General features: G+C 51.4%; 7 protein-coding genes across 7 annotated transcripts; 4 read left to right on the forward strand and 3 right to left on the reverse strand.

The window, feature by feature from the left end:
* Positions 1 to 586: 586 nt before the first annotated feature.
* On the reverse strand, positions 587 to 1687 carry VTN00DRAFT_855 (uncharacterized protein; the record flags this gene model as incomplete). Its single annotated transcript, XM_069435416.1, has 3 exons — positions 587 to 898; positions 1027 to 1365; positions 1427 to 1687. 3 exons carry the CDS (start codon positions 1685 to 1687, stop codon positions 587 to 589), a joined length of 912 nt encoding a protein of 303 aa, XP_069291562.1.
* Positions 1688 to 2145: 458 nt separating this feature from the next.
* On the forward strand, positions 2146 to 2771 carry VTN00DRAFT_856 (uncharacterized protein; the record flags this gene model as incomplete). Its single annotated transcript, XM_069435427.1, has 2 exons — positions 2146 to 2264; positions 2384 to 2771. The coding sequence occupies 2 exons, from the start codon at positions 2146 to 2148 to the stop codon at positions 2769 to 2771; spliced, it is 507 nt and encodes a 168-aa protein (XP_069291563.1).
* Positions 2772 to 4550: 1779 nt separating this feature from the next.
* VTN00DRAFT_857 (uncharacterized protein) lies at positions 4551 to 4859 on the reverse strand (the record flags this gene model as incomplete). Its single annotated transcript, XM_069435438.1, has 1 exon — positions 4551 to 4859. One exon carries the CDS (start codon positions 4857 to 4859, stop codon positions 4551 to 4553), a length of 309 nt encoding a protein of 102 aa, XP_069291564.1.
* A 1677-nt stretch (positions 4860 to 6536) lies between these two features.
* VTN00DRAFT_858 (uncharacterized protein) lies at positions 6537 to 7251 on the reverse strand (the record flags this gene model as incomplete). Its single annotated transcript, XM_069435448.1, has 3 exons — positions 6537 to 6696; positions 6751 to 7081; positions 7140 to 7251. The coding sequence occupies 3 exons, from the start codon at positions 7249 to 7251 to the stop codon at positions 6537 to 6539; spliced, it is 603 nt and encodes a 200-aa protein (XP_069291565.1).
* Positions 7252 to 11028: 3777 nt separating this feature from the next.
* VTN00DRAFT_859 (uncharacterized protein) lies at positions 11029 to 12669 on the forward strand (the record flags this gene model as incomplete). Its single annotated transcript, XM_069435459.1, has 1 exon — positions 11029 to 12669. The coding sequence occupies one exon, from the start codon at positions 11029 to 11031 to the stop codon at positions 12667 to 12669; it is 1641 nt and encodes a 546-aa protein (XP_069291566.1).
* Positions 12670 to 14622: 1953 nt separating this feature from the next.
* Positions 14623 to 16694, forward strand: VTN00DRAFT_860 (uncharacterized protein; the record flags this gene model as incomplete). The annotated part of the gene is made up of 3 exons (XM_069435471.1): positions 14623 to 14677; positions 14775 to 15447; positions 15503 to 16694. The coding sequence occupies 3 exons, from the start codon at positions 14623 to 14625 to the stop codon at positions 16692 to 16694; spliced, it is 1920 nt and encodes a 639-aa protein (XP_069291567.1).
* Positions 16695 to 17405: 711 nt separating this feature from the next.
* VTN00DRAFT_861 (uncharacterized protein) lies at positions 17406 to 21589 on the forward strand (the record flags this gene model as incomplete). Its single annotated transcript, XM_069435479.1, has 2 exons — positions 17406 to 20977; positions 21037 to 21589. 2 exons carry the CDS (start codon positions 17406 to 17408, stop codon positions 21587 to 21589), a joined length of 4125 nt encoding a protein of 1374 aa, XP_069291568.1.
* Positions 21590 to 22674: the final 1085 nt, after the last annotated feature.

Genomic DNA, 22674 nt, shown 5'->3' on the forward strand with positions numbered 1-22674 from the left:
CCGGTTAGGCCACCGTTCCAACATCAGCCGTCATAGGTTTCGGCCTGTGCCGGGAAAGTTCTCAGACACTGGACCGGCGGTTCTTGGGTCGTGCCCAAGCCACCGGCTAGTGTGGGCCCGTGACTTTCCCGGTGGTTCGGTCGGCATCCGAGCGGCAGATTCAGACCTTACAGGTGATGTGCAGAAATAACTCTATGGCTAGGCTTGCTCTAACGCTTCGATCATGTTCGATGATCGTACCCCATGGTGGTCAGACGAGAAGAGGCTCTAGCGAATAACATTCCTGGCCATGACATATGTATGTACACTCCGTATGAGGTATGGTTTCATTATGACTACCACTACCAATAATAGGAATGGATTGCGGCCTTGTACCATTGAAACATATCCACATCGAAGATGAACGAACAAAAGGCAGAACGAGACGTCACGAAGCGACCCAGAACCCAGACCATAGATGGCAACAGACCATAGACCCGAAACTGAATCATGAGAACACGCCTGCTTAGGAAACAGATAACGCCACCCGAAATAAACAAAGCCCAATGATCATCATGAGATAAGCAGCTGGAGGAAAGAAAAATGTCTACCACGCGGCGTGGCCACCGTCAATGCGGAGATCGCTGCCAGTCATGAAGCTGCTGGCATCGCTGATCAGGAAAACGGCGGCCCCGCGGTACTCCTCGGGCTTGGAGAGACGGCCAAGCATGTTCTGCTTGGGCCACTCGTCGCGACGCTCGGGGTACTGGACGAACAGGTTCTCGACCATCTTGGTCACGATGTAGCCAGGGGAGATAGTGTTGACGCGGATGCCATACGCACCCCACTCGGCGGCTAGGTTGCGCGCGAGTTGGAGGACACCAGCCTTGGAGGCGTTGTACGCGGAACAAATGAGACCCTGCACGAGTCAGCGTGTGCTTATATAAGCATGTGGGGTTGTAGGCGGGGGAAGAAACATGGGGAAAGATAGGCCGCACTCATCCACGGGCAACACCCCCAGAACCCCGGGTGATACAACTAACGTACCTTGTTCGCAATCGTGCCACTCATGCTAGCGATCATGACAATGCTTCCACCGTTACCGAACCGGATCATCTGCTTGGCAACCGCCTGAGCTGTCATGAACACGCCAGTGATGTTGACCTCGAACATCATGTTGGCATCCTTGGCAGAGTACTCGAGCGCAGGCGTCTCCTGTTGGATACCCGCGGCTGCCACGAGGCCATCCAGACGGCCTTCAGCGTTGGCGATCTCCTCGATGACATTGTTGAGCAGCTCCGTGTCACGCACGTCAATACGACGGTAGTGCAGCATGGTGCCCAGCTCCTCAGTGGCGCGCTTCTGCACGCGGTAGAAGTCCTCAGACTGCAGAAAAGGGTCAGCCAATGCCCTTCGAAACAACACGGTTGGACGGGAAAATAAGTACCGGTTCCTCAAGACGGTCAAGGGCGTAGACCGTTGCGCCTGCCTCCAGCAGAGCCTCTGCCTGGGTTAGACCAAGACCCCGTGCGGCACCAGATACCAGGACAACCTTGTCCGTGAGGATGAACTCGGGCAGGCGTCTCTTGGTGCCAAGGTAAACAAGATCGTTGGAAGCCTTCTCCTCAGCAGGAGGGCTGCGGGGGCCACGGGCGGCCATGGGAGGCTGGAGGTTGCTTTGCTCGATCGAGAAGGGTGCAGCAGACATTGTTATGTGGGAGTCGCGTGTGAGAGAGTTATGTGTGTGAAGAAAAGGTAGGAGAGGAAGAGAGAAAGAGGAGCGCGAGGTTTATAGAGGGCAAGCAAGAGCGGGGATGAGTCTACTACTGGACACCTGGTTACTACTCTCACCAAATCGGGAAGTCGCTAGAAACAGAAGGAAGAGAGGTATGGGAGAGCTGGGTCACTGGGAGACAGCCGCCTAGGAGGACTTCACGGATCACGGAGGACACACGATGACTGCTGGGATGTTCAATTCACTGGAAGGGACGCAGCATCAAGAGTCCTTTTATAACCTGCTACGGTGGAACCATCAAGGGGGGGGGGAGAGCTCATGTGGACAGAAGAAACTGAAGAATAGTCCAGAACCGGCAAAAAGCAAGCCGACCTCGACGGCGTGCACCGTCGACGACAGGCCTGGAGTCCAGACCCGATGCGCGGTGCATCATGGCGGATGCGCTCCGACATGACGCTTGCGTCGTCCGTCCGCCCACGCCCCCCGGGTCTTGGGCCAACAGCCAGGCCGGCATCGCGATGGAAAAATTCACCATTCCTGGGATGACAAAGTAATCGACCGCAGTAGACACATCATCAATGCCTGGATTCTAAAGCCGAGAAGGCCTGTATGTCTCTCTCAACTGACAGAGCAGATCGTTCATTGATCTCATCGATGATGCGTCAACAGAGGCCCAGAATGGCCGTCTGGACAAGAAACAAGCCCGCATAACTCGCCACAGCGCAAGGCCGTCAGGCCCCAAGACACGAGGGCGCTGGCAGTGGGGGAGAGCTTGGGGAATGGGAATCTGAGGGAAGCAGGCGGAGGCCCGGCTTTCTCGATCGGGCAATCCGACATGCCTGGGCGCGGGAGTGCGGATTTGAGATGGGTCATGCCGGAGCTGCTGGAGAACAGCGTCGTGACCTGCACAGCTCACGATCTGGACTTTTCTGGAACGGAATCCTTGGAAGCTTCGACCGGCGCCGCGGGTCATGTGCAGGTCATGTGCGGTCACGTGTGGGTCCTGGAAGATCGTCGAAAGAGGGTCCACCGTTTTCAACCACCATGCATCAAATGATCACGAGTATTATTATTCTTAGAAGCACCGCTGAGAATCTCTCGACCCCATTCGACCCCATCCCCGCCGGGCCGCCGGCCTGCTCCCTCCCCTCAACGTGACAGGATCGCAACCCCTGGCTTAGCATCAAGGGAGTCCCAGGCTATCGGGCACCGCTGTCTTTCTATCAAGTTCCTCCCCGGAGATATGCACCCCTCTCGGGCCTCATCTGCAACACCACATCTGTCCATCACAACCTAGCTATTCCTGTGTAGGCTACGATCGCATAGGCTATGATTTCAGAGAAAATCGGAGAAGATTCGGGCCAACACGCCATACTCTCGAAACTTCGAATGTGTTCGCACACTGGAACAGCCTAGCTCTTCGCAAATGGGAGGCGACTACAGCATGCGCTTCCCCAAACGGAGAGCCAGCTTCATGTACCGAGGAACGAGTCGACGACGGCTCCCCTTGCGACCCCCCGTGTGACCATCAGATTCTTTCTGATCGGCCTCTGTTGTACATACGTCCTGTCGGCGTTATCGCCCTGGCGCTGTTCTCGGCCCTGCGAGGCGCACCTTGCCGCCCGACCTGCTAGTTACCCGTCTCGGAATTTCCGGGTTAACACTAGCCCCGGCCAGAGGACCCAGTCTATCGGCCCCTCTATCAAGCATTAACGCTGCCGTCCTGAGACGACGACGAATTGCCCGCACTGGATGATCTCTGCGCGCTCCTCGCTTCCATTCACTCGTCCTGATCAGAGCTCCTATCTCCGATAACTCAATTCTGGCTCTTCCCCTGCACAGCTCAACAAGCTTCTTTTCTGCGGTCCGCCATGCTAGTGGGTCCGGCCGCATACTCGCTGCGCCGCAAGATCTGGCCTCGACCGAACGCGAGCGACCGGGAAAGGGAAATTTCGCTCCACAGATTAGCGCGCTGCCTATGTACACAGATCCCCAGGTTCCAGGCAAGATCCCCTTCAGGCTGTGGTCCGTGCAGGAATGCCGTGCGAACGCAGCTCCTGTGGGTCGTCAGTGCCCGCATGACCTGACAGAGATGTTATAAGGGGCGATGGTCCGCGCTCCGCTCTTTCTCTGGACGGCCAACTGACGTGGCGCGGAGTAGCATCCCACGCGCTCGTCGCATTTACTATTGATGGTTACAATTCACCTGCGACACTTCCGAGTGTATCACAGCTACAGTGTACACAATTTGGATGTTGTGTTGTCTGAGTGGATTGCGGAGAGATCGCGTGTATCCATTAATTGTGTTCCTGTGGACAACTTGATGTCTTGGGGGTTCCAGTCCCGGGGGTTCCCCGGCCGTTTAGCGGGCCGTATCATTTTGATGGCCGCATTATTGGAAAGGAGTTCCGTCTCACCGCCTGGTCGGCTTGTAATAGCACGGCTATTCAGTTTACTTCAACGCCTACAACGATACTATAAGGCACCATTGCTCTTGTTCGTATGATTGTCCACTAACGAAGCCAAGGGATGTCCTTATTTTTTCGCCTTTTGCATCGCTAATAATGAAGCTGGAGTGCCTCGGCTGCCATATAGTATGGAGTATATCTAACTCTACTATTGGACACGCAGCGGCCAGTTCACACAGACTAGATGTACCCGATTGTCTCTATGTGCCCCAAAAAGCTAATGTGTGATAAGCTGCAATTTCGAAAACATCTAGAAGCATATCTGTGGCAATAAAGGCTCGACATCGCATGTAGCCACTCGCGCCAATCTGAGAGCCCGTCCACTCGGTCAACATCGGTCAACAGACCGCTACGTCCTGCAGATAGGATTATCGCAATCTATTTGCGGGGATACTTTCCATCCGTTTCAAGCTAACAATGCCCTCTGCAGAAGAAATATGGACCCCCACGACAACCGTGCCGACAATGTCCCCGATGACGAGTACGGAGTAGATATTTATCAGATCTGCGACCAGCCACAAATAATTATCCGGAGCTCTCGTGCTTGAGGCTGCATGTCCGGTGGCTAGGCTGCTAGTAAGTCCAGTGAAGAACTTTGCCTGAGACTTGGGCCCGTGCAGACTTTTCTCCATTGAGCCGATGCCCTGTGATGCAGAAGAGGATAGGCCATGCTCCATACCTCTTGAGTTGTCTATTGTATGGAGAAGCGCTTGGGCTTGACACGTCCAACAGACCCTCCTATCTTGTGTTTTCTTTTTCTTCTTACATGTTGGTGTTGCTGGCTGGTGACTGTCATGCATTCGTCACCTTTGTGCACTTGTGTACACACGGTTGACATGTTGTCTAGTCTCTGTACAGCTGTGCTCTTAGCCGAGCTACTGTATGTTCCAACCGCACAATAATCTCAACATGACGCGTCTTTGTGTCCATCTCTTTCAATTCCCCTGTGGTCATTGTGGCATTGTCCCTGGCTGAGCAGGTCATGCTAGAAAGGAGTCCGCCTGCAGTTTTTGTTTCTTGACAAGGATCCAACCAGTAGTTGGGAATTTTGGCCGGTTATCAGACCCCATGTCGTCTCAGCTCGCATTTCTTGCGCGGGTTGGTTGTCTGGCTAAATCTGTCTTAGGACACTGTTTTTGTTTAGATGGTCTAACATTTTGGATCTTTAGTGAAGCTGATAGCAGATTGGGAACTCGACAGTTGTCCTGTTTCGCCTCAAGATCGTCCGCATAACTAGAGTGGAATAATCGAATGCCTTTTGATTTCTCGGAAAATACCATCCACGGTCCAGAGAACATGAAGCTGCGGAAATTTTCGTCGTCTTGAAAGCTCAGAGACCCTCTCAGGACATATTTCCCTGCAAATACTTGCAGAAAGTGTAGTACAGGTGTAAGATCTGTACGGTCGATGAACGCTCTGATATCGGCAGCAGGACAATTGTCCTTTTCCCATCCCACGTGGCTGGAAAGCGGTGAAAATGTTGTATGTCTGCGTTGGAAAGGAAGAGGTCCATTGCCAATGTCACGATATTCCACTAGCTACCCTGGCGGGACCTGAGGTCGCTCGAGGAATGCCTACGCCATTCTCGGCTCCAAGAAGCGCTTCACCATTTCTGCTGCCCTAGTCTAAAGATGAAATGCTAATCTATCGCATTGAGCAGCAGCATACTGACGTGATAATAGAAACAGATTATACCTTACTGAAATTGATCCCTGGTTTCTTCTGCGATACTGGCATCTAGATCCCTACATCAACCTATCTGGCCCTCACTTCTTGCCGGTCTTTCATGCGGCCTCATACCCGCCCTGAGCTTATCTGCGTTGCAGATGCCGGAATGGATGAATAATTCAAACACGAGGTCCTCTCTCCCTCCTACGCGGTCGCGGAATTGCTTGGCATGTATTTTGCAACTGCAAGAGCATATTTTCCACTTGGGAAAGGAGTCTCTGTTTTCAACAACAACAACAACGGATCCATTCTTGATATGGCCCATAGACCTCATTCAGTAAGGCAGTAAGAATCCTTTCTTGGTCTCTGCAATACGAACACTATTCACCTGGAGAATATAGCTTGGGTGAAAGCCCTGGGTCACGTAAACCTAATCATATGCGTGAAATTGTACCATTTTCTTCTTCCCTTTTCGCCATTGGCGTTAGGGTTGGTGTTTGGCCTTGATCAAACACTCGGTCTGGGTATACATCTCTGTGTAGGTTATGATTGATACAATGTCGAAGTCTTTGTACAGTTAGGCAAAAAGCCTAACTTGACATAGTATGTATTCTTACAAAGCACGGCAAACAGGCAGCGAGACAAAGAATGGAAGCACCACGAAGCTTCCAACATATTGTCTTCTCTTAAACTGTCAAAACAACCTTTCCGTGTTCGGTAAACCTTCCGTTGGCATGTTCGTATGCCTTCTCCGCCTCAGCCAGCGGATAGGTCGCAGCAACAAATGGCCTCAGAAGTCCCATATCCGCGAATTTTTTCCAGCTGGTGCAGTATGTGTCCGCTAGACTGTAGATAAAGAACAAAGCTTTGACGCATTTCTTATTCTTCCGCAAACCGCACCTGGTATGCTCACTAACGAAATTGAAACTAGACGAGTCCACAGACACTAGAGTGCCTTTCTCTGATACTGTCGCCCAACATCCAGCCAAGACTTCCCCTCCGACAGTATCAATAATGATGTCGTAGTTCCCTTTCTCAGGCAAATGCGTATATTCCACCATGTCATCAGCTCCGAGATCCTTCAGAAACGCTTCATTTCGACTGTTTGAGCTGGTAGCAGCTACAACATGCACATCTGGAATAAGTGCCGCGAGCTGAACGAGATACATCCCAACTCCACCGGCAGCGCCTGAAATCAACACCCGCTTTGTTGCGCCGACCGAAGTTGCTTCTTTTCAATGAGTTATCTCTTGATCAGGAATAATCAAGCCGCCATGCTCAAACAATGCCTGATACGCAGTCAACGCAGAGATCGGAACAGCCGCCGCCGCCTCCTCCCAGGAGAACCTTTTCGGTTTCAATGCAATCTCTCCTTCCTTTAAAATCGAATATTCCGCCCATGTTGACCCGCGGTCAGGATGCGCACTGCCGAGCACTTCGTCTCCGGGTTTGAATCGCGAACCACTGCCGAAGACCTCGACCACGCAGAGAGATCGTGACCAGGAATGACGTATTCATGGACATACGTTTCAGGCCAGTTTAATGCATCGCGGGTGACGGATGTTGCCTTGACTCGAATCAGGATCTCTCCTGGTTTTGTTGGTTTGGGGATGGGAATGTTGCTGTCGAGTTTGAGTGCGGATGGAGGGGCTGGGTTTGTTTGTTATGGAATATGGAGCTGCTCCAGAGGCGGGAGCAGGATGAAGGCGGACGGCTTGCATTTGGAAGTATTTTTCGTATATTCCTTTAACAAAAAGAGTAATGGCTATCCACCCAGGTATTGCTATGCGGTGGTTTTGTTTATTATAACCCACAGTGGATAGGATGCGTCATCGGTTCTTGGCATGTCACACCATTCAGCGTTTGGGTTTCTGCAATAGCCTATTGATAAAAAGTGAAAGGTACAGCCTGGCCTTGCTACGGCAATCCCCCTTATAGTGATAACCTTCTTATGTGACGGCGCGGCGTGGACTACTAATAACTGATACAGTAGAATCGAGTCAGATAGGCGAACTCCTGCCGCCTCCCTCACTGCCTATCTGACTCGATTCTACTGTATCAGTTGTTAGTAGTCCACGCCGCGCCGTCACATAGCAATTAAATTGCCAAACCCACATTATTTTCCCATACGAATCCACTAAAACCCTAATATTTGCAATATTGCTTTCAATCTCTATAATATTATCATACTGAATAGACTTGTAATTTTTGCAGGTTCAAATATATTACTTTAACCTAATTTAAACCTGCATAGATTAGGTATAGTTAAGTGTCAGCCGAATATTACCGCTATAACCTAGCAGTATGACAAGAAGCCTATCAACCTAGTCAGCACACGCCGATCCGGACTCTTTGAAGGCTATAATCCCTGCAATAAAGGGATCATACTGCCTATACCCGTGGTCGTCTATTATAACCCTTGCAATACCTCTTTATATTGCATCTATATATCATATTTTTCGTGTTTGCTCTATATAGCCATATTCGGAAGGTCTTGACACCTAATCCCAAAAGACAAATAGTCAGCTAGTTACCTACGTAGATTCGAATAATCAGAGCTTTCTTCGTCATACCTTCGGATTACGAGGTTCGCGATATCCGACATTAAGTTATAAGATTTTAGCTTAATTGAATCAATTATTACATATGGAGTATAATTGCGTTCTCTCTTTGTAGTGTGCTATATCCCGAGGCTGGATACGAATAATCACATCTTGTGTTGCGTCACCGCATGCGCTGTCAAAGAATGAGGCATTGATGCTATTGCCTGGGTAAAGATGCTACATGGTGTGCTTTTGGGTAAGAATTGTGAATCTTCTCTTTTGACCTCTTTGTGTGTGTAACTGAAAGCAATTTTAAGAGTCAAATGATTTACCTGAGGAGACAACCCAGAATGGCATTATGATCAGATGTTTGTATGCACATGAAACTGAAGGAACATCTAATAGAGCTATCTGGAAAAAAGCAAAGCCAGAAAAATTTGAATAAAATCAATATGGCAGTGGATATGGTAAACTTCATTTTCACTGTATGCCTTTCAAGAAAACCTAAAATATTGCCTGTCCTGAATTGTTATCCAACTAAAGGCATGGTACAGCACAGCCTACAGATACTCAGGGGCGAAGAAGAAGGGGAAGGCATCACATAACTGGATCACCATAATTTATCTGGATCACTGTGACCTATCAGAATTACTATAATCTATATGCATCACCACAATCCAGAGAGATCACTACAATCCATCAGATAGATATTTTCAGATAGAACTTATTATGTATATAAGACACTTAACCATGGAATTAGAACTCTGTGGTCAACTTGTCTATTAATTAAGTCTATACAGTTGTCTAAAGAATCTAGTAACATTCACTCATTTTGAACTCCCAGTTCAGAATCAGACCTAGAAAGCAAATTATATTACTTGTTTCCTGTCTCTCAAGATAAACCTCGACGAGTTTAGCCTAGAGTTTTAGGCCTCCTGTGACAAAGCAATTCTTGACAATAAAGCAGTACCCAGCAACACTTTTAGAATATTTGTGATCAATTGAGTCTACCATCCCAGGGCTTTAGCAAGTGGGAAAATCATCAATTTCTGGAAGATTTGAATGCTTCAAAAGACGCCGGACAGACAATATAACGATCTGCAACAATCCTGTATTGATATTCATGGGTGTATGGACTTCCTAAGCAATAGCTCCAATAATAATCTGCTTGTGGAAGATTCTTCCAATGAGCATGGAATTTGCTTTAGATTTAATAACTGTGCTTTGTACCCATCTCTGAGTTCCAGGGCGCGGAGAAAAGTAGGACTGAAAAGTGACGGAATACCACCAAATCCTGGAGATCCAAGTAATTCAGGCCAATTGATTAGACCAGAAATGTGTGAGCCGCCTCCCAAAGCAGTGGCTTGGAAGTTGCTCTTTGTTTCATAGTTAGGCTCTGATTATCCTGCAAAGCTGGAGCACATTGATTCACAAATGGATTGGCCGGTATGGGATAAAATTGTTTCTTTACGAAGGGGAACTCTGGGTCAAGCAGGGTCTGTTTTTAGTTAGGGCATATCTGTACAAACAGGAATAAGAGAACTGTAACCTTTTTGAATGAGAGAGCTTCCATCTGTTTGGGTTTCCATAGTCTCAGGTGCCAATCCTTCTTGATACATGATTTGTCCTTTATAATGCAATTTAGTGCTACCTGTTCTAGAGCATTCAAGTGGAAGAGACATTGAGTTTAAATATGCTGCTTTTGAGCTGCAATTAACCCAGCCTTATGCATGTGTTCTCTAGACTACGCCATGTCTAGTTGCCCACTTGTCTATCAACGATGTCACATTCAGGGAAGAAATATGCGGCTCGTTGTTCCCAGATCTGGTCACTTTGATCATCAAAGTAGCGGAGAAGTGGGGTTTCATCGTCCAGGTTTTCGAGAATGGTTAGGTTTTTCTGTCATTCATGTCTGCCTTTTCATGATACTGTGACCATAAGCGTTGTGAACAGATTATTCTTGTAACTGCAAAATATGTTGAATCAGAGAACGCTTGTCAGGTAGTGGTCTATCTCACTTGCAGGTTAAACGCTTGATTAAGACTCTGTCGTTGCTGAAGTGTCAAAGTCAGTCATAGAATAAAATTAAGATAGATAGAAATGCAATTAAACTGGAACTTTTGTTATGAGGCGTTTTCAAATACATGACCTCTCACCTTCTTCCAAGCTGCTCAAAAAGAGCATGAACTGCTCAGAGGAAACAGGGCTCCAAGCTTCGAGACGACGTCTCAATGCCCCAAGACGATTACCAACTAGGCATCTAGGTAGCAATCAGGCAGAGGCCTTTCTGACTGCAGCCCGTCCAAGTATACGTAAGTAGATGCTTCATTACCAGCTGGTCAAGCCCCGCATGTAGGAGGACAGTCACGGGAACGAGGGAGCCCTCCCGAGACGACGTGACTTCCTCGCCGCAGACGAGCAACGTCGCAGAGCTTCACACAACCCTGGAAGTTGAGCTTGTGGTTTTCACCCTTCTTTCACCTCTGCCACTGCTACGTGGTAATTTACAGATCACTGCAGACTAGACTAGTGAGCACTGTGTGACTCGGTCATCGACTATCAACCATTACTTTGTGCTTCTCGGTTACTACCTAATCCAGCTCCTAGGAGCCAGCGGTTCAATCTCCACCTCACCATGTCGCCTTCCGAACGCCAGGACACCAGGAAGACAACGTTCAGAACCGCGTCTGATCTTCGAAGACTGATAGAAGTCGCCTCCTTTGACAATGTGCAGCCTCAGGCTATCCTGGCCGCACAGGCTCTGGGGCGCCGACTGCAAGTGTCTCCTGCGCTGAAGCGTAGGGCCATCCTCGCCCTAAACAGAAGGGACTCAGTTAGATGGGATAATCTCAACCTCACGATCGGTCTCAACGACAGCCCTTTCATAGAGATGATCCAAAACTCAGACCCTTTACTTGCCTTCTTTCTCTTTGTGTGCGCTTGGAAGCCCTGCTTCACGGATTCAGAGGTTGCGGATTTAGCATTTGAGATGATGGAGCTGTCCGAAATACTGGATAAGTTTCCAGTCGTGGCGTCCTCTCAGCTCTGTGAGCTTATAAAAGTCTTCTCCGGTCACTGTGAGGATCTGGCCCCGATTGACATCATGTACCGTTTGGCAATCGAAGTGCATGAGCGGTCGCTTGATGCGGATAACCTGTATATGGGGTTGACTTCCTGGTCGCTCGCAGATGCATTACTCCAGTTGTTCGAACTTCTGGGTGATGATTCTGTTGGTTCCATAACTTTATCTGGCTGTACTGGTGGTATTTTGCTGGTCACCGCATTTCTCTGGCTGAACCCAGAAGCTACGTCGGTTTCTATTGACGGGGAGCTGCTGAATGGCCATGACGGGAATTCAAAATTGAGATTTGCATTCAAGACCAGGCCCGCAGATTTCAGTGACTACGGCAAGTGGACTATCGAGAAGGGAAATGTCGAACTGTCGACACTAGAGGTGGAAGCAAAGAGCGATGAACCAATAGACTGCTTCACATACATACCAATCAAGTTCACGAGATTGTTTCTGAGCCCATCCTTCCTAGTCTATCTCAAATTCCCTATCAGATCTCGAGCAATACAGACTGTGGGAGAGGTCGCAGGTGCTTTGATCGTCTTACTGACTGAATTTGGCTCAATATATGCACCCCAACCCTGTTGTGAAGAATCTGAGACGGAATGCACTAAAACATTTCTTCGCGACCTCTTCCATCACAATTGGATGACACGATATAGCTCCGCTATCCAGGAATATGGCTGGACCGAGTCAACGGTCAATGGACAAGACATGGCCGTCGCCTTATTGCAGTCCGTCTTTGCAAAACTATTAGCTCAAGCTGCAGATGAAGAGCAATTCTGGAAGGATATCGAAGAGGCGGGTGGACATTACATTCAATCAAGGCTAGGAGCCGATCCCACAGATTATGAGGAGGAGGATGACGAAGAAGTGGCTACAAACACCATCTTTCAGACTGCATCTTATATCGCTTTCCACGCCATATTGACTGCCACCTGTCTTCTTGTTTCCGGGACGCGGCGCATTTCCCTGCCTTTATACTCTGTCGGCCATTCTTGCAGATCATTGTTATCGCCAAGTGGCATTTCTATCAGTAATTTCTGTAAATATGCCTTGGCTCAAATACTTCCAGGCAATTTCTCTTTTGATTTTGACGACATTGTTGCGTTGTCAAATGGATATGTTGCAGGGATATCCTCATTCTGGCAAGTTAGCATGCAGAAGCGCGATGCATTGACTCTCCGTGTCGTCCTAGGGTCATAAAGCGTGAAGGCTCTATTTATGACGGTATTCGGGAGGTTTGTGAAAATAGAGGTGTATTCCGATCCCGTGCTGAAGAAAATGTGGAGCATGTTGAGCTGCTTCGGGTTGCCCATAATCTGGGTTTGAGGTATATCGATGAACAAGAGGATCTCAAAATTGAAAAGCGTATAACTGTTGTTGGAAGAAAACTGGAGCTAAGGACTCATTTTGATAGGTGCATGTGCTATTTTCACCCGTTGAGCTGGAGGCGGTCCATTCATGGAGTAGCGACAGCGATTCATTTTGACGAGACACATGAGGATGCACGGCGCCGAGAAGAGTTCATAAAGGGACACTCTAAGGAACTTCCCGAAGCATATTGGCAGTCAATTGGCAAATGGAGTCATTGGGACGCGGAGCGCAAGACAATCCTAAAATGCCATAAGAATGAAGAGCTCAGATTCTTTTCTTGTGGGATCCTACATTATGAACGCCAGATGTTTGAGGAGTCTGATCCACAGTGTTTACCCATCATTATACGACACTCCGGTTCGCTGTTGTCTGCTGTTCTTGCTGCGGAAGAGACATCGAGAACATGGGCTATGATCGGTCAGTCGCTGTGGAACCGTCACCGTTCGAGTACTTTCCAAATAATTGCAGGTATGTATCATATACCCGTCTATTTGTGGCAACATCTGAAAGGCAGAGGTAGAGACGCAGTTAGGTATCTTGTAAGAGCAGAATGTGTAGTTCTGGGAGTTCGGCACTGAAGGAGTTAAGATTTGTTTGAATGGTGCGATTATTGACTCAGCAGACTGAACGATTTATATTCGCACGCAATTAATGTTTCATGAATACAAACAGATTACGGGTCAACCAGATGCATCATTCTGAGAGATGGAGAGAGGATAATATGTGTCGCCATTTTTTGGCTCAAGAGGAAGGCTCATTCTCAACGTGGAAAGCAGGAAATATGGGACAATATCCAAGTACCTAACATTACAGAAATGACCATCGATTACGAAGCGTGGAATAGTAACTAGATCAGAATAATGGGAAAAAACGTTCAAACATTCTGTACCATGCGTGGACGATATCCTCCGAGTCGTTGCGAAGGCTGGTCTCTGCGCTCCACGTTTCCCTTGTCTTGGAACCTAACTGCAAGTATCAGCGCCAAGGCATCTGTCAAGCCCTATTGTACGTACAAACGGTGCCTAGGTAACCCGATAACAGTAGGCTGGAGTGCACTGTCCTCTAGCATTGCAGGGCTTCAAGCTATGATGTCAAGCCGAGCGCGCCATTGCCTCAGGCGGTGGGGCATAAAAATCTATGATACAATAATACATTTATGCGTATGCTCTCCGGATGCCGCACAGCCGCATGCGACTCTGCAGTACTGCAAAGTGTATAGAAAGTCAAACACACAAGACCGATCAATAAGATTGTTCATGTCCAGCTGCTCGTGGGGGAGGGCTGGGGCTGTGGTGCATCAAATTATGTCCCCTGGTACTAATAGCCCAGGCTAGGAGGCTAGTCGCCGGGGCCTTGGCTCGTGCGGTCTCCCGGCGCCGGGTAACCTTGCTGACGTTGGAGTGGGGGAGGATATTCATGAGAACATTAAAATGAATAATTTTCTGAAGCCGGGGGATAAAAATACCATCAATTGACGTGGCTGGCCAGAAAAGAAAAAGACGTCAAAAAAAGAGGCAGTGCCAGATCCTCGGACCAGCCGGAGCGTGCCGACCAGCAAGGGGAACGCTGGAGATGCACCATGGCTGGGCTGTCCGCCCGCTTCCGCAGGCCCCGCTGGATGATGATCGTAACACCGTCCTTGCAGTTGGGCTGAGCTTCTATATAAAACATGCGACGCTTCCCGTGCCACCGTTACCCCCTATGTGATCTTCCTCTCCTCTTCCCCTCTTCCCTCCGTCTTCGATATACACGTCGCGGGTGGTCTGCGCCAGTTCACGCGAGATGAAATTTGTCGCTGCCGCCGCTGGCGCGTTTGCCCTCGCGGCAGAGCTTTCCGGTAAGGCGGGATCGCTCCGGGGGTGATCCTGGATCCCTAGGGTTCCCCTTCCCATTGCCCCCGTCCATGCGACAACGGACTGACTCTCGTGTTCCAGGCGTCGCGGCCGCTCCCCAGTGGTCGAAAGCGGATAATCTGTTCTTTGACCTCGTGATACGCGCGCTCCCTAACGCCCCCGACGGATATGCGCCCGCCGAAGTCAAGTGTCCGGCGGAACGCCCCAGAATCCGCAGTGCAGAGACGCTCTCCCCGAGCGAAAAGTCATGGCTGGAGAAGCGCAGGAACAACACCATCCAGGCGATGAAGGATTTCTTCGGACATGTCACGGTGGACAACTATGACGCCGTCTCGTACATCAACTCCGTCGCCCACAATGCGACCGCTTTGCCCAATATCGGTATCGCCGTGTCGGGAGGTGGCTACCGGGCTCTGATGAACGGCGCGGGCGCGATCAAGGCCTTTGACAGTCGTACGGAGAACTCGACCGCCCCGGGCCATCTGGGTGGACTGCTGCAGTCGGCCACGTACCTGGCCGGTCTCAGCGGCGGTGGTTGGCTGGTCGGTTCCATCTATATCAACAACTTCACCACCATTGCGGCGCTGCAGACGGAGCAGAAGGGGTCGGTCTGGGAGTTTGGAAACTCCATCTTGGAGGGCCCCGATGAGGGTGGTCTCCAGATCCTGGATTCGGCCACCTACTACAAGGATATCTCGGACGCGGTGTCGTCCAAGGCCGACGCCGGCTACCCGACCTCTATTACGGATTACTGGTACCCTTTTTGACCCATCGTCTGTTCAGTATAGTACTGATGAATTTCTTTTTAGGGGTCGTGCTCTGTCCTACCAGTTGATCAACGCGACCAATGGCGGTCCAAGCTACACCTGGTCGTCAATTTCTCTGACATCGGATTTCCAGAATGGAAACATGCCAATGCCAATTCTGGTTGCAGATGGGCGAAACCCTGGTGAGCTGCTCGTCGGAAGCAACTCGACGGTCTACGAATTCAACCCGTTTGAGTTTGGCTCGTTCGACCCGACGGTTTATGGGTTCGCTCCGCTCGAGTTCCTGGGATCGAGGTTCGACGGCGGAGTGCTGCCGGACAACGAGACCTGCGTCCGCGGCTTCGACAACGCCGGTTTCGTAATGGGCACCTCTTCGTCGCTCTTCAACCAGTTCCTCGTCCAGCTCAACACCACAAGCATTCCCGATTTCTTGAAGGATCAGATCGCCAAGGTCCTGGAAGCCGTTGGCAACGACAACAACGACATCGCGGTCTACAGACCCAACCCCTTCTACCACTACTCGAACAATACCTCCCCGTACGCCAACTCGCGGGATCTGGACATGGTCGACGGAGGCGAGGACCTGCAGAACATCCCCCTGCACCCGCTGATCCAGCCGGAGCGGGCCCTCGACGTCATCTTCGCGGTCGACTCGTCCGCCGACACGGAGCACAGCTGGCCCAACGGAACCGCCCTGGTGGCGACGTACGAGCGTAGCCTGAACCGCACAGGCATCGCCAACGGCACCGCTTTCCCCGCGGTTCCGGACCAGAACACGTTCGTCAACTTAGGCCTCAACACCCGCCCGACCTTCTTCGGCTGCGACAGCCGCAACCTGACGGGCCCGGCGCCGCTTGTCGTCTACATCCCCAACTACCCCTACGTCACCAACTCCAACACATCCACCTTCCAGATGACCTACAGCAACGCGGAGCGCGACGCCATCATCCTGAACGGACACGAGGTCGCGACCATGGGCAACGCGACCCGTGACGACAAGTGGCCCGCGTGTGTCGGCTGTGCCATGCTGAGCCGGTCGTGGGAGCGGACCGGCACGCCCGTCCCGGACATCTGCAACCAGTGCTTCCGGAAGTACTGCTGGGACGGTAGGGTCAACAGCACGACCCCAGCGCCGTACGAGCCGATGGTCTTGGATAGCGCGGCGGTCAGCATCTCGCCCAGCTTGATGGCCATGGCGGCCACAGTATCTGTTGCTCTATTTTCATTGATGTGATTTGATTTTTGATCTATTTTTGATTTATTGGGGGTTCATTTCGGAGGGTTGGGAAACTTGGCTTGGAGAATAACTTTTATTTTTCTTTCATTTCATTTCATCTCTTGGATACTCCTTCTCAGATATCACTGTTCTATCTTCTGCAAAATACAACATTTAGGAATGGAAAGGTTCGAGGTGTATATGGAAATGAATTTGAATTTCTTGGACGATGTCTCCTGTCATATTCTGTATTCAAGCACGTGACCTGTCGGCACCTGGCCCCGACATCACGTGCCGTGTTTCTCGGGCAACGGCGGATGATCGGCAGCCGCAACATGCAAGAACAACAAACGCCGGCTCGCGCGCCGGCCCGCTCTGCTTGTCCATGTCTGCAGACCCCAGCCAGTCCTGTCACTGCTGCACTTGACCAACCTCTCCGGTGCCGTCGATACGAAGCCCGCGGAGAATCGGCTGCGTCGTGAGCAGTTGAGTTGAGTGTGGTCTTCCAGTTCGAGGAACACTCAGCATGAGTGCCGCACTTGTTTGAGGTTATCTTCCACGATTGGATCAGTACCTTTACACCGCTACATACACACAACCGGAAATACGCAATTTCGAGCACAACCTCGGTCAACCAGACCCACGACAGGATCTTGAAATATTGCAAGTTTAATTAATCAGTCAACCACTTAATTGACAAGACAAGACACGACACAACACAACAACACAATGGCCCGCGCCGCAACCATCCCCCCTCAAGCCCAGTCCCCGAAGCGGGCGACGCGCACAAGCACGAGAACACGCGGAGCGACCACTAAATTGGCGGCCACTGTCGCTGAACCTGCTGCTGCACCCAGGCCCAGAGGGAGACCAGTTGGATCAACAAAGACGAAGACGACTGCGACCTCAGATGAGACGAAGAAAAAGCCCGGCCGGAAGGCGGTCGCGCCTGCAGAGAAGAAGGTCGATCCTGAGGCAGATGTCGACATGGAGGACGACAGCGATGGGACAGATGATGAAATTGGGTTTACTACCTCTACGAAGAAAGTTGCCGCGCCTGCGCCTTCCAGGGGGAAGTCAGTTACTTCGAGGACTACTACTACGACCACGAGTCGGGGATCGAGGAATGCCACAACTACGACGACGAGAACGAAAACTCACAATACAGCCACTGATGCAGAGAGCGATGATTCTGACGACGACGAATTGGCGCAGGTAGCGCCGGTGGATGCTCCCAAGAGGAAGGTTGGCAGGCCACGGACAAAGCCTGCGCCTGAGATGACAACAACGGCTAAGACTGACGTTGCGACTAAGCCGACAAGAGGGAGACCGAGGACGGTTACGAAAGCTGCACCCGCCGCGACGGCTGAGACGGGCACGGAGAGGAAGCCCAGCACGCGGACTGCTGCGACCGCAACCGCGCCAACTACTTCCTCTCTGGCAAAGTCGAGCTCCCTCAAAGACCCGCCCAAGAAGAAGAAGAAGGTCACGTTCCAGGACATCGTGTCTGATTCTGATAAGGAGAATCTGCCTGTCCCGCCTGCCCGTGGTGCCATGACTGCTGGAAAGAAGGGTACTACCAGTACAACAGCATCCCAGACTGGTCTAAAGGCTAAACCGGTCCGTAAGCCGGCTGCCGCTACATCTACTCGTGGTCGCAAACCCGCAGCAGAGACGAAGACGGCAACGAAGAAAGAGCCACTGTCTCCCAAGAAGGCTACGCAGGTCGCGAAGTCTGGTTGTACGCAGGAGGATGCGGAGGATGACGAGCTCAGCGGCGCGAAGAACGACGTCAAATTGGTCGTCAGGTCGCCGACAAAGAACAATGATTCTGAGAATATGGGCTTGAGTTCCCCTGTCAAGAAGATCAATTTTACTGGCTCGACCGCGCCCATTCTCCCGCCGAAGCCTACGGATTCTGCGCAGAATAATGCTAACAGCGAGGCCACGAAGCCACCGGTTGACTTTAAGGAGTCAATTATCATGGCCAGTCCGGCTAGACGGCTGCCGCCCTCGCCGTTCAAGGATGCGATCAAGGAGACTCCTCGTAGGGGTCCCCTGTTTATCAAAGAACTGTCCAGCAAGCCAATTGCGCAGCCGGACTTCACGCCCATGCAGACGTCGCCGTTGAAGTCGTCACCTAAAAAGGGAAGCATCTTCAGTTCTTCATTTTCGCAGTCGTTGTCCCCGTCGAAGGCACCTTCCGGGCCGTTCACGCCGGGTAAGGCGTCGTTGCTCAAGAGTCCTGCGAAGAGGCTTTTTACGCCGTTGAAGCAGATTAGTGTTACCCCGATGAAAGGCCTGGTGAAGCGAGGTGAAGCTGAGCCATCGAAGGATGAGGCAGACGTTGAAGATGCGGGTGAGAATGTCACGACCAATTTTGGAGGTGATGCTTCGACTGATTCACCTTCCCCTCAGAAGCGCGAGGCCAATGATCACGAATTTAAGGTGCAAGAGAGGAATGAAATCAATGATGAAGACTTCGACGTAGAGGAAAAGAAAGAAGCCGTTTATGAAGTCGAGGACGACATCTTTATGGACGACCCTTTCGTCGACAGGCCCGGGCAGTTCGTTGAGAACCCCGAGCAGAGCCTCTTCCGAGTGGAGTCACCATTGCAGCTGCCGCGTGCAGACGAGCATGTCTCTACGGAGGATGTTGCGGACGTCCCTGCAGAGGATCTCCATCACGCCGCTACAGAGGACTTCGCGATCCACGTCGACCCGGAAAATGAGGAGAATGCGGACATTCCTGTCGAACAGACTACGCCTCTGCCGTCCGCGGACGCTCAAGTCACTTCCGCTGCTTCCCGACCGGTCTTCACGTATGAAGTTGCGGACAATGATGGCACAATGAGTCCTCTGGAGAGAGTTCGAAGCATTGCTCCCCCGGCTCCATCGCCACCAGCCGTAGCCACTGTTCATCCATCCGAGGGTGAGTACCGTGGTGAGGACGGCCATGAGTCGGACGATGAGACGATGATAGAGGACAGCCCAGTCAAAAGGAAGCTGGCTCGTGAGATACTTCGGCCAGAGACTCCCATGCCGGTGGAGCAGGACGAAACCGAGTCCACTACCGTCGAACAGGAGAATTCGAACGATCTTGGCTTCACTCCTCTGGCTGACCAGCTTAGCCAATGGAAGGCCAGCAGTCCGGAGAAGTCGCAGTCAAAACGTCCGCGACGAAGGGGCGTTTTCTCCCTTGCGGGACCACGCCGCAGCTCCGGTGGTTCTTCTGTAAGGGACTCGATGGAACCTTACCAGTTGAGGACGACAAGGCGTTCGAATGCCGCAAGGAGGTCGTCTCGGTTGGCGCGGTCGCCTGTTTCCGCTGATCAGCAGACTGACTTCGAAGAGAACCTTTCTCGCGATGAAGATGTCACTATCGAGGCTCATGAGGTCAAGGAAGAACAGGAACCTCATGAAGTCGAGGAGGAGCAGGGCATCACTGTCTTCGAAGATGAACCTGAGATGGAAGAGCCCCAGCCGGAGGTTGTTGAAGATATGGTGCAAGATGAAGAGGCCGAGACAGCAAGCGAAGGCGAGGGCGAGGACGTCTATGGCGACGAAAACGCCCCTCCGGCAGAGGAATCCCGCCCAAGCACGCCTATGCAGCCTGCCGAGGATGGGGCGGACGAAGATAAGGAGAACCAGGATGAGAACACACCGTTTCCAGTGGTTACTCCAGTGAAGAACATCTCTTATCCCCGTGAGGTCCATACCGTCTCCAAAGTGCCTTTGAAACCCGAGGGTCAGGTCTCTCCTCTCAAAATGCCTCGAAAGAGAACCAGGTCTCTCTCCTCGAGCTCTGCCACTCGTTCCTCTCCCAGACTGCGTTCGCTGAACATGCAGAGGAGCTGTACTGCTCCTTCCCTGTCGCTCAACCCCTCGGAAGAGGATGACTCAGTAGCCCTGGATGGTGACAGCGATGAGGAGACGGTGCGGAATTACACGCCAAGGAGTCGGTCTACTTCTCCTTCGAAGACTCCACGGAGAAGCATCGCTGCGGACGACCAGGTTCTCCGCGGCGCTGTGGTGTTTGTAGATGTCCACACGATCGAGGGAGAAGATGCGAGCGGCATCTTCGTCGAGCTGCTGACCCAGATGGGCGCGAAGTGCGTCAAGTCGTGGTCTTGGAACCCGCGGACCAGCTTGTCTCCTGTAGACGGAGCTGAGCCTAACCTTAAGGAGGAGAAGATTGGCATTACGCACGTTGTCTATAAGGATGGTGGAGTGAGGACGCTGGAGAAGGTTAGACAGGCTGCGGGCTTGGTGAAGTGTGTGGGTGTTGGCTGGGTTCTTGAGTATGTTTTTCTCTCTTGATCTATCGAGTCGTAGAGAAACGGTTGCTGACTTCATCTAGCTGCGAACGGGAGAATAAATGGCTCGACGAGTCGCCCTACGAGGTCGATCGATCGATCATCCCACGGGGTGGCCACAAGCGCAGAAAGAGCATGGAGCCGCGGGCGTTGAGCAATGTCAACGGCAGCGTCAAGGTCGAGTCGAGCTCTTCATCCGGCGCACGCCGCAGCGGCGCGGACTGGGACACCATGCAGGAGTTCATCCGGTTGACTCCAACGACGCCAAAGCCAAGCCGCGGATCCGGAGATCGATCAGGGCCTGAGGAACAGGATCCCTTCCGAGGTCCGAGCACCCCAGCTCAGGACGGTTGTGATTTCAACTTCAACTTTGACACGGTCGGCATGTCGCCCGCCACGCCGTACTATCTCACCCAGGGGGCGAAGCTGGTGCAGCAGACGTGCCCGCCGAAACAGACGCGTCAGGGCCTGTTCCCGGTCAGTGGGCGGATCGAGGAGCGGCCGAATGAGAAGTTGCGCGCGAGGCTGGAGGCGGCGAGGAGGAAGAGTTTAGCGTTCAAGCCGGCGGTTGCGAGTCCGCTGAGTCGGTTGTCATGAGCTTCAAGTATCGTGTTTCTGGTGCGGTTGACGTCTGCGATGTACAGCACTGCACTGTACCTGCGGGAAATTGCTTGTGGTGTTTTGGACTGGATTGTACATACTGTACATGCATCCCATTTGGTTGGGACGGAATTGGGTTATGGACTGGCGTTTTGGGTACAGGGTTACGGCTTATTATCTCTGTTCGTTGTACGCTACGTTAATTTGTTGATATGTCGAGCGCGGTCCGAACATAAATTTTATGATTTTCTTCTAAAGTTTGGATCTGTTGCTGCTTGCTTTGACTACCAAACTGGATACAAGATGATAGACAGCATATGATCTATCTACTCGGATCATCCGATCGACGGCTGATCGTCACGGATATGTGCGAACGGAAGTCCTTGCAGACTTGCTGCTGCCCGTCTGCGCGTCGAACATCATGATCTGCGTCAACCTCACACGCTGTGCCGCTCTGCGGTTGCAGGTGATGAATTGACAGGCCAGTGTAAGGTTCAAAGTTTCCGCAGCGGGGCAACCAACATGAGCTGCGAAGTATTTTCCAAGTCACATACCATCGCAACTCTCCCCTGCTGTGCTGGCTCTGAACCGAATTGTCGAATCGAGTATCACTATTATTGAATATTTATCGATGGTGGCTGTCGCCGCTATTTGATCATCCCGGCTAATCGGCACACGCCAGTGGCGGCGGAGGTGAGACCGTCGGAGTGGCTCCGAACGGCGGCGGGTGGCTTTTTTGAACTTTTTCCCCGCAGCGAGACGGATCTACCGATGAACTGTTCATTGGATTGAAGGGGCGGAGGGCGTTGGGTCTTGGACTTTTCTGATCGATTTAGCGCCGTGGCACGCGATCAGGTCTTTCTTGGATTGGAGATGGAGAGGTTGGGTTCTTCTTCTTTTGTACTTTGTACTGTCCCTACATACCACAAGGTTTATGAATGTGGATGTGAAATGTTGTGGCTGTGTCGGACAAGTGATGTGAAAAAAAAAACTTGATTCATTTTGATTTTGAGTCTTATCGGATTCTCTCCAGATTGCGGCTTTTTTCTGTCACATTACGCCATCCGCTATCTATCTAATCT

The sequence above is a fragment of the Thermoascus crustaceus genome (assembly GCF_041956765.1).
Source record: "Thermoascus crustaceus strain CBS 181.67 unplaced genomic scaffold VTN00scaffold_1, whole genome shotgun sequence".
NCBI classification, from domain to species: domain Eukaryota; kingdom Fungi; phylum Ascomycota; class Eurotiomycetes; order Eurotiales; family Thermoascaceae; genus Thermoascus; species Thermoascus crustaceus.